This window comes from Heptranchias perlo, chromosome 3 (assembly GCF_035084215.1).
Source record: "Heptranchias perlo isolate sHepPer1 chromosome 3, sHepPer1.hap1, whole genome shotgun sequence".
In the NCBI taxonomy this organism is placed as follows: Eukaryota; Metazoa; Chordata; class Chondrichthyes; order Hexanchiformes; family Hexanchidae; genus Heptranchias; species Heptranchias perlo.
In genome coordinates this window covers 122,237,107-122,248,147 of record NC_090327.1, presented here as the reverse complement: position 1 = coordinate 122,248,147, position 11,041 = coordinate 122,237,107, and the positions used below count along the sequence as shown (strand labels likewise).

The 11,041-nt window shown below is 39.6% G+C and overlaps 1 protein-coding gene across 3 annotated transcripts in view; it reads right to left on the bottom strand.

Moving 5' to 3' along the window:
• Positions 1-2,197: 2,197 nt before the first annotated feature.
• Positions 2,198-11,041, bottom strand: part of LOC137320195 (vacuolar protein sorting-associated protein 8 homolog) — a 168,534-nt gene continuing 159,690 nt past the window's right edge. For all 3 annotated transcript variants that reach the window (XM_067981913.1, XM_067981914.1, XM_067981915.1), the window contains 3 exons: positions 10,468-10,633; positions 4,421-4,468; positions 2,198-2,649 (listed from right to left, as the gene is read on the bottom strand). In XM_067981913.1, the coding sequence (XP_067838014.1) occupies positions 2,497-2,649; positions 4,421-4,468; positions 10,468-10,633 (367 nt within the window). In that variant the 3' untranslated portion in view covers positions 2,198-2,496. The remainder of the gene's footprint in view (positions 2,650-4,420; positions 4,469-10,467; positions 10,634-11,041) is intronic.

Sequence of the window (11,041 nt, the reverse complement as noted above, 5' to 3'; positions counted from 1 at the left end):
TTCAACCTGGAGATGAGTTTCAGATTCCATATCCTCTGCATTACAAAGACTGTTTACCTCCAACTCAACCTCTTCCCCTATCTGACACCCTGTACCATTGAAACCTTTTTATGTGCATCTAGCATCTGTAGATATGACCACTTCAATGCCCTTCTTGAAAGTTTTCCATCATCCATAAAGTCCAAAATGTGTAATTTTCTGCTGCACATAGCCTTCCCTACACTAAACCCCAATTTCTCATCATCCTATGCACACTGACTTAGTGGCTCCCCATTCCTCAGTGCCTCATTTAAAATCCTCGCCCTCATTTTTAAACCCTTTCAAGGCAGCATGCACCCCACCTCCTCCCCCTCTCGGGCATTACTCCCTTCTTGGCAGTAGAGCTTTCAGTGTCTTGGTCTTAAACACCATCCCCAAGCCCCTCTGCCTTTCTCTTCCTCTATAAAAGCCTTCTGAAAATTCACCTCTTCAACCCTTTGTCATCCCTCCTAATCTCTCCGCAGCTTGGCTCAGTATCCTTTTACGTTACACCGGTCTATGAACTGGTCAGAAATTTCTGACACTAAAGATGCTGTATTAATGTGAGTTCTTATTGTCACTGTTTTTAATATATTGAAGTGACTGCCACCTCTAGAACAGTATACATTCCTGTCTCTAGGACAAAGTGTTAAAGAGGGAAAGGAAGAATCAGAAGTAGGAGCAAAAAAATAAAAGCCTTTAGAGCTAAGAAGCAATTTCTCAAGAGTAAAGGACCCAAAATATAAATAATGCCTACATGTTTTGTGATTATATGTAAAGATAATTTTGAATATTCAAAAGTCACATTTATTTGGCACTGTTTACATGATCACACTTTGTTGCTTTAGTAAAAAGCTGGTTTTATTCTGATATTACTTTCATGTTGGTATTTCACTGGCGTTCGTGGGATTAGTGGCTGCATAGGCCCAGTGGAGAGTCCATGTGTTACATCTGCTCGTGGATAAGGGAGCTAATCCACAAAACTTTCCCATCTTTGGGGTTCAGGTCGAGTTCCCAGCTTCCACCCACCCCCTCAGTGGGGCTCACTGCCGTCCTTCTGGAGGCCTGAACACCTCATCTCACTTGGTAGACCTACCGCCAATGTTACACTAGGTCCCTAATGGGCCAGGGAAGTAACAACTCCTAACGTAGGGAAGTAACAACTCCTAATGTAGGGAAACCCCACCCGAGCCCCAGGCCCTCCATATAAGTGGTATTATAAAGGGCAGTTGGAGATTCTACCATTTAGAAGACCAAGCAGCAATTCCCAACTAAGGCAAAGGCTTGGTACAGCTGGGTCCTGGTGGTCTTCTATGTCATTCCAGGGGTGCTACAGTGGGAGTCTGTCCGAACAGTTGAGTGAATTTGACCCCCACTATCATGTGCAATAAACACAATGAGCTGGAAATACACAATAGCTCCATCAGCATCTGAACAGAGAAATGATCTGGTGGGCACTATCATTTTATGCTTCTTCTAAATATAACCACCATGTGCAGCTTGGAAATCAATAGAAATATTTTGATCCTCACATCACACTGGCCACAGGGATGGTCAATATGGGTTACCATTTACAATGTAAAGTCTTTAAAAATAATTTAATTTCCATTAAATAATTTATATCTACAGAATATTCAATTATTGGATTTAACATTTTGGAAAAATGCAATTCATTTAATCCCTAAAGTAGGATTCAAATATTTATGGTTTTTATAGCATACTGAGCTTCTGTCAGCTTTACTGCATTTGGGTACATTTTAGCAAACTCTGTCTACAGCATTACCTTATAAAATTCCACTATACCTTTTATAATATGACACACTATCTTTGCAACAAGGTGGTTCCCAGCAACCAAGCAATCTTCCATTACACTTTGTGACTTTTGTTACAGTGCACACTAGAAACTTTACTAAATTTGCCAATGTGACTTATCAAAAGTAAAACATTTATAAATTGGTCTTTGAACTTTCTAATATTCCTTTGTTACTTGTGGTATTTAAACTTAGCTCAAGAATACTGCATGCACGTTAGATATTATCACATTGGGAGGTGCAGATTTTTAGTCTTCATCAAAGATCATGGTGCAAGACGATTATAATGACATGTACCAGCTACATTACTGTTCTGCAAAACTTTTTGAAGGCACCAAAGTAGTCACATCTCACCAGGTGATGAATACTGAAATTTATAAATCACATTATGTGCGATAATAATTTTAATAGTCAGTAATTACATAAAACCATAAAAAGTTTACAGTCTCCTTCTAACAACTTTAGTGCTGTAAAACTACTGCATTCACAAAGGGTTAACTCCCTTTTGGCATAAGGTCACAAATGTGTTGCTACCTAAACTGAAAAGCATGCTCCGCCACAGAATGCAAATTTCCTGCTTCTGAAAGTCGACAGATTAATTCGTGTTGCGTACAATCACCATTCTGGTCTGTGGCACAGTGCATATACTTGGAGTTTCAGGGCTTGCTTAGTCAACTAATGGTGGTGCAGCAAGTTGCAGTTGAAAGTTTTCACTATGAATGATACTGGATTGATGAAAATAACGAAGATCTGTTGTGATGGAGTTGGTGCCATCTGTAACTGTGGTCTTCTGTCTGGCAAGATTCAGAAGAAGAGCCAGCTGTCAAAGAGACTACAGTATTAGTAACTTGTACTTTAAATATAAGCATAAGTTTAAAGATTGAGGCATATATACAACTTGAAAACACAAATAAAATTATGTACTTGTCTATATTGGGTATCAAGATTTTCAAATGTTCGGTATGCTCTTCACATACAGCTTTATTTAGCTTACTGTGTCCTTCCAATGTCACAAATATTGTTGTGTTTCACGTGACACCCAAGTGGCAGAGTACATGACCTTACAGTTACCCATTACAGGTTTGATCTGATCATGAATCCTACAGTCTTCCCTTGATGATAACTCAGCTTTCGGAGCAAATTTTCAGCAAAAAGCCAATTTTTGACAATGCTGTCCCAGAGGTGGAGGAAGGCAGGGAAATTTAGTAGGGCAATTCCAAGCACTTGCGCTCCCACTAGGGAGCCATGCTCAATGGGAGCATGGATCAGAGAATTGGGGCTATGACGATGTAGCCCTATGGCCAACTCATGCTCTCTTCCAGCAAGTAAAAGTAAATTTATAATAGTAAAAGAAGTGAGACAATGAGGAATACTCTAAGGTAGGAAGGTAAGAGAGCACAAGTACCTTTATATTTAAAATGTTTATTTTATTAATGTAACATTTAGGTTTGTCTTGGCATCATTGTCTGGGCAGAACTCTCAAAGTAGACTAGCCTGGTGAGCCTGAAATTCCCTAAAGCTGCTGCCTGCGAGGGCTAAATGCCATAGATTCTTCCCACTTCCACATGAACATTATTCCAAATTAGTCCAGAAAGTTGAATGGCAGGATATAAAACCCTACAACTTACCATTAAGGGGAGCTAGGAGCATTGCAGTACATAGGTACTCGTCGGGTTTAGTTATAAAATCAAGATAGCAATGTGAAAATATGCAAATAACTGTATGCAGATTACACCAAGAGGAACCCTTTCTATAGTGGTGTACAATTGTAAACAATTTTACAACACCAAGTTATAGTCCAGCAATTTTATTTTAAATTCACAAGCTTTTGGAGGCTTCCCCCTTCGTCAGGTGAACGATGTGAACATATAGTGGTGTAAGCAGTCATAGCATCTGGCTAAGGAACCCATAAGGAGACTCATTACATTATGGAGTAAGCTAAACATTTAGTGAGGAGCTTGACCAAACTCCTGTTAAGTTACAAAATAAAACTGCCTAAAAACTACCAGTTCCTCACACTGGTATTGTCAGGGAGCTTTTCTGAGGTTTAGATGGAGGTTAAGAGACTTTGTTGGGGCCACTTAGGAGCTGTACTTTGCATCTAACTTTTGCTCTACCTGACTTGAGAGTTTTTCATCCCATCACTGAACACCAAAAGTTTTCTATTCCTTGCTAACAATAGTCCTCATTTTAAGGATATCAAATATTCTTCAAAATAACATTTTCAAAAAGATCTACAAGTTAGCATTTTAATTAACTGCAGCCCTGATATGCTTTGAATAAAGGATACTGTCATTTTAATGAAACTACAAATTTACTGTTGTAGAATTCAAATTATCTTGAGGCACAGTTTTAATTTTTGAATGTATTTTACTTAGTGAGTAAATGCAGCATAATTGTAATTAGATTTCTGTTCCGACAAAAACTTTGTATCAATAGTTACACAGTTAAGTTTTAAGTCTTTCCAAACAGGCTATAAAGATTATATTTGAATCAATGTCACAAAAGTGTCACTTTTAATCTTAAAAAAATTAAATATGCTGATGACAAAAAGTATCAATTTGCACTATTTTTCCTTGTGAAATACATACCTTTTCTTTATTTGCAGTTGGTGTTTGTTGAGTTGACTTCACGACAATCTAAGATACAAAGAACAATGTAAAAGCAAGAAAACTTTAAATATTAGGTTATGTGTAATAAATATGGTTTGTCTCATTCTTTGAAAGCAGCTCAATGTCCATGTAGAGTTGGGATTTCTCATCCTTTGGTGGGTTGGGAAGTTTTCAACAGCGTCCAGAAATTTGTGCCTTTAAGCAGCTCAAATTTTCTTTTCACTCTGCTGTATATAAATTTCCATTTTGACTGGATCCTTAGTTCATTGACTAGATGGAAGTAAGCATCAAATAACAGTATCAGCAGTGAAACCAACTAAAACAGAACCAATTCACAGAATCAAAGGGTAACTTGGGCAAAAACTTTGCGTAGGCTACATCATTTACAAAAGCATAACGATCCCCTTATCTACAACAGGCAATTTAAAGATCTTCCTTCAGTGTTAAATCTCCACACACAATTAGGATTACACTAAAGTAGTTCAGAAAATGATGCATGTTTTCACCAAGAATCAAGTTACTTCAGGTAGCTGCCTTGAAATAATAGTTCCCTTTGCCCCTCCATTTCTCTCCCGTCTCCCAGAGATAGTGGATGCATTGGTTGTGATCTTCCAGAATTTCCTAGATTCTAGAACGGTCCCCGTGGATTGGAAAATAGCAAATGTAACCCCACTATTCAAGGAGGGAAAGAGAAAACAGGAAACTATAGGCCAATTAGCCTGACATAAGTATTAGGGAAAATGCTAGAATCTATTATTAAGTAGAACAGGGCACTTTGAAAATCATAATATGATTAGGCAGAGTCAACACGGTTTTATGAAAGGGAATTAGCGTTTGACAAATCTATTAGAATTTTTTGATAGTGTAACTAGCAGGATAGATAAGGGGGAAACCAGTGGACGTAGTGTATTTGGATTTTCAAAAGGCATTCGATAAAGTGCCACATAGGAGGTTGTTACACAAGTTTAAAGCTCATGTGGTTGGGGGTAATATATTAGAATGGATAGAGGATTGGTTAATGGACAGAAAACAGTCGGAATAAACGGGTCATTTTCGGATTGGCAGGTTGTAACTAGTGGGGTGCCGCAGGGATCAGTGCTTGGGCCTCAGCTATTTACAATCTACTTTAATGACTTAGATGAAGGGACAGAGTGTAATGCATCCAAGTTTGCTGACAATACAAAGCTAGGTGGGAAAGTAAGCTGTGAGGAGGACGCAAACAGTCTGCAAAGGGGTATAGACAGGTTAGGCGAGTGGGCAAGAAGGTGGCAGATGGAGTATAATGTGGGGAAATGAGAGGTTATTCACTTTGGTAAGAAAAATAGAAAAACGGAATAATTTTTAAATGGTGAGAAACTATTAAATGTTGGTGTTCAGAGGCATTTGGATGCCCTTGTACACGAAACACAAAGTTAACATGCAGGTACAGCAAGCAATTATGAAGGCAAATGGCATGTTGGCCTTTATTGCAAGGGGGTTGGTGTACAAGAGTAAGGAAGTCTTGCTGCAATTGTACAGGGCTTTGGTGAGACCATACCTGGAGTACTGTGTGCAATTTTGGTCTCCTTACCTAAGGAAGGATATACTTGCCTTAGAGGCGGTGCAACGAAGGTTCATCAGATTGATTCCTGGGATGAAAGGGTTGTCCTACGAGGAAAGATTGATTAGAATGGGCCTATATTCTTGAGTTTAGAAGAGTGAGAAACATAAGATTTTAAGAGGGCTTGACAGGGTAGATGCTGAGAGGATGTTTCACCTTTCTGGAGAGTCAAGACCGAGGGGACATGGTCTCAGGATAAGGGGTCGGACATTTAGGACTGAGATGAGGAGGAATTTCTTCACTCAGTCGTGAATATTTGGAATTCTCTACCCCAGAGGGCTGTGGCTGCTCAGTCGTTGATTATATTCAAGACTGAGATCGATAGATTTTTGGACTCTAGGGGAAGTCAAGGGATATGGGGATTGGGCAGGAAAGTGGAGTTGAGGTTGAAGATTAGCCATGAACTTAATGAATGGTGGAGCAGGCTTGAGGGGTCGTATAGCTTGCTCCTACTTCTTATGTTAAACTCACAGGTAATGACAGCAAAATGGCAGAAATATTGAATAGTTACTTTGCCTCAGTATTTACCAGGGAGATTAACAAGGTGGGTATGCCATTAGAAAAGGAGATTAAAAAAGGTATAAAGACATTTAAGATAGAAGGGGGGGGGGGAGAAAGAGAGAGATGGAAAGGATTAAGGGTAGCTACTCAGACTGGTAAAAGGTGGGAAGTGGTGTTCCACAAGGATTGGTGCTGGGATCATTGTTGTTCACCATTTACATCAACAATTTGGACTCGGATATCAGAAGTACGACTTCAAAATTTGCAGGCGACATGAAATTGGGGGGGGGGGGGGGGGTGTAGTTAATACAAAGGAAGAATGCGTTAAAATGCAAGATGACATTAATAAACTTGCAGCTAATGTGTTATTGGCAAATTAATTTCAATATAGTTAAGTGTGAGGTGGTCATTTTGGTAGGAAGAATAAAGAGGTCACATACTGCTTGGATAATAAGAGTCTAAATAGGGTAGAGGAACAAAGGAATCTTGGATTACAGATATACAAATCACTAAAGTAGCAACGCAGGTTAATAAGGCCATAAAAAAGGCAAATCAAGAACTGGAGTTCATTTCTAGAGGGGTAGAATTGAAAAGCAGAGAAATTATGTTGAACTTGTATAGAACCTGGTTTAGACCCAGGTGGGAGGGAGAAGGGAGAGAACTGTACACAGTTCTGGTCTCCATATCATAAAAAGGATATAGAGGCATTGGAGAAGGTGCAAAAAAGATTCACAAGGATGATACCAGAACTGAGGGGATATATTTATCAGGGAAGTCTAAACAGGCTAGGGCTCTTATCTCTTAAAAAAAAAAGGCTGAGGGGCGACCTGATAATGATAGGGTTTGATAGGGTAGACGTAGAGAAAATGTTTCCATTTGTGGAGGAGTCCAAAACTAGAGGTCATCAATATAAGATAGTCACTAATAAATCCAATAGGGTATTCAGGAGATAATTCTTTACCCAAAGAGTGGTAAGAATGTGGAACGTGCTATTAAAAGGAGCAGTTGAGGCAAATAGCATAGATGCATTTAAGGGAAGCTCATGAAAAAGAAATAGAAGGGTATGCTGATAGGGGCAGATGAAGTAGGGAGGGAGGAGGCTCGTGTGGAGCATAAACGCTGGTATAGACCAGTTGGGCCAAATGGCCTGTTTCTGTGCTGCAGACTCAATGCAATTCCCCCCTGCTCCAATCCTCTCCCTTCTCCCCCTCGTGCTCCAAGTCCTCTCCCTTCTCCATCCCTGCTCCAATTCTCTCCCTTCTCATGAAGGAGCTGACCCTTGCTGTATACTTTCACAGATGCTGGCAGCTCTCTCTTCAAAAAAGAACTGGATAAATATATGATTACAAAGGGGATTGAAGGGCAGAAGGAGGAGATGATCAAATAATTCATGGACGCAATGATTCCTACACAATTTAGATCATTAAAATTGCCTCAGGAGGAATCTATCACCGGCTAGAGTAATGGAGGTGTAGGGTAAACAATTAGACATGTCAAGAAGATATTTGCCGAACTTTCTCTCAGGAGATTTATTAAGTGTGGTAAAGCTTAGGGTAGAGCAGATTGCAAATGGCCTGTGGAAACAGCAGGCTTGATACAACAAATGGCCTTTTCTCATTCCACGTTTTATTTTACGTTGGCAACGTATCCTTATAAACTAACTAACTGACAAATGAATACCAAAAATGAGAGACAGGCAGTCTTAGAAGTTGCAAAATTTGAAACACAAGTAATTATTTATTTTTGTAACAAAAAACTTGGAACAATTGCAAAACTATAATCATTAAAACAATGTGAAAAAACCTTATCAGAGTGTAAATATTTTCCTGGTGGGCTCATTTACCATGGGGAATAGGAACAAGCGTGGAAAGGCATTGGTTCTGTCAAGAAGTGATTGATGAAGCATTCTGTCCAGTAGTGCAGAAATCATCTCATTCAATGTAGCTTGTATGAAAAAGACAGGATATTGATTTTTAACAGTCTACATCTAAAGGCACCTCACTTGTAGATTTAGGATAACACAGAAACATAGAAAATAGGAGCAGAAGTCGGCCATTCGAGTCTGCTCCGCCATTCAATATGATCATGGCTGATCCTCTATCTCAATACCATATTCCCGTTCTCTCCCCATATCCCTTGATGCCTTTTGTGTCTAGAAATCTAGCTAGCTTCTTCTTAAATATATTCAGTGACTTGGCCTCCACAGACTTCTGTGGTAGAGAATTCCACAGGTTCACCGCCCTGAGTGAAGAAATTTCTCCTCATCTCAGTCCTAAATGTCCTACCCCATATCCTGAGACGATGACGTCTCATTCTGGACCCCCAGCCAGGGGAAACATTCTCCCTGCCTAGCCCTGTCAGAATTTTATATATGTTTCAGTGAGATCCCCTCTCATTCTTCTAAACTCGAGTGAATACAGGCAGAGTCAACCCAATCTTTCCTCATAGGACAGTCCTGCCATCCTAGGGATCAGTCTGATGAACCTTCGCTGCACTCCCTCTATGGCAAGTATATCCTTTCTTAGGTAAGGAGACCAAAACTGCACACAATACTCCAGGTGTGGTCTCACCAAGGCCCTGTATAACTGCAGGAAGACATCCTTGTTCCTATACTCAAATCCTCTTGCAATGAAGGCCAACATACCATTTGCCTTCTTAACTGCTTGCTGCACCTGCATGTTTGCTTTTAGTGACTGGTGTACAAGGACACCCAGGTCCCTTTGTACATCAACATTCCCCAACCTATCACCATTTAAATAATACTCTGCCTTTCTGTTTTTCCTTCCGAAGTGGATAACTTCACATTTGTCCACATTATACTGCATCTGCCATGTATTTGCCCACTCAATCAACTTGTCTAAGTCGCCTTGAAGCCTCTTTGCATCCTCCTCACAACTCACAATCCCACCAAGTTTTGTGATGTCAACAAACTTGGAAATATTACATTTGGTTCCCTCATCCAAATCATTTGATATATATTGTGAATAGCTGGGGCCCAAGAACTGATCCCTGCAGTACCCAACTAGTCACTGCCTGCCACCCCGAAAAAGACCTATTTATTCCTACTCTGTTTCCTGTCTGTTAACCAATTTTCAATCCATGCCAGTATATTACACCCAATCCCATGTTCTTTAATTTTGCACAGTAACCTCTTATGTGGGCCTTCTGAAAATCCAAATAAACCACATCTACTGGTTCTCCCTTATCTATTCTACCAGTTACATCCTCAAAAAACTCCAGTAGGTTTGTCAAACACTTTCATAAATCCATGTTGACTTTCTCTAATCCCGTTGATATTTTCGAAGTGTCATGTTATCACATCCTTTATAACAGACTCTAGCATTTTCCCTACTAATGTTAGGCTAACCGGTCTGTAGTTCCGTTTTCTCTCCCTCCTTTTTTAAATAGTGGGGTTACATTTGCCACACTCCAATCTGCAGGAACTGTTCCATAATCTAAAGAATTTTGGAAGATGACAACTAATGCATCCACTATTTCCATGGCTACCTCTTTTAGTACTCTGGGATGCAGATTATCAGGTCTTGGGGATTTATCGGCTTTCAGTCCCATTTATTTCTCCAGCATTATTTTTTTACTAATATTAATTTCCTTTAATTCCTCCTTCTCACTAGTCCCTTGGTTCCCTACCATTTCTGGGAAGTTATTTGTGTCCTCTTCCATGAAGACAGAACCAAAGTATTTGTTTAATTGCTCTGCCATTTCCCTGTTCCCCATTATAAATTCTCCCGTTTCTGACTGTAAGGGACCTACATTTGTCTTCACTAATCTTTTTCTTTTTACGTACTTGTAGAAGCTTTTACACTCAAAGGTTAAAACAAACAGACACTCCACAAGTTTTGATGGATCTGGAGTGTTTGATATGCTTTGGCTCCTAAATCTAAAGTACTAAGTAAAATCAGAATACCTCGGTTGGCAAATATGTTTTCTCCGATGCAGGGTTCACTGCTGTAACTGCTCTCCCTATTTTGTAAGGGGTCATACACCTGAAGCATATCCAGTCCTGCTGATCTCCAAATTGCCTGGAACAATTCTTGCTTCGTAGACAGGAGGAATGGTAAACATGGCCACAACTAGAACCATAAAACAAATGCACAAAAATGGTTACAGCGCCCAATGTGATTTCATAAGTTATTCTACAGAACACTTTCCAGTCATGTTAGTTTCTAAAACATAATGCTTATGTTTGTGTAGTCCTAAAATTTCCATCCATTTCTTATAATATTTAATATATAATTTGTGAAGAGTGCCACCTCAGCTCAGTAAGTAGCACTCTTGCCTCACGTCAGAGGGTTTTGGGTTCAAGCTCCACTCCAGGGCTCAAGCACATAATCTAGTCTGTAAAGTACTGAGGGAATGTTGGCTTATTGGAAGTGCTGATTGTTGGATGAGATGCTTCTAAAAAAAAGTGGCTCATGTGATTTAGGTGAACGTTAAAGATCCCAAGGCATTATATGAAGAGCAGGGAGTTCTTCCAGTGT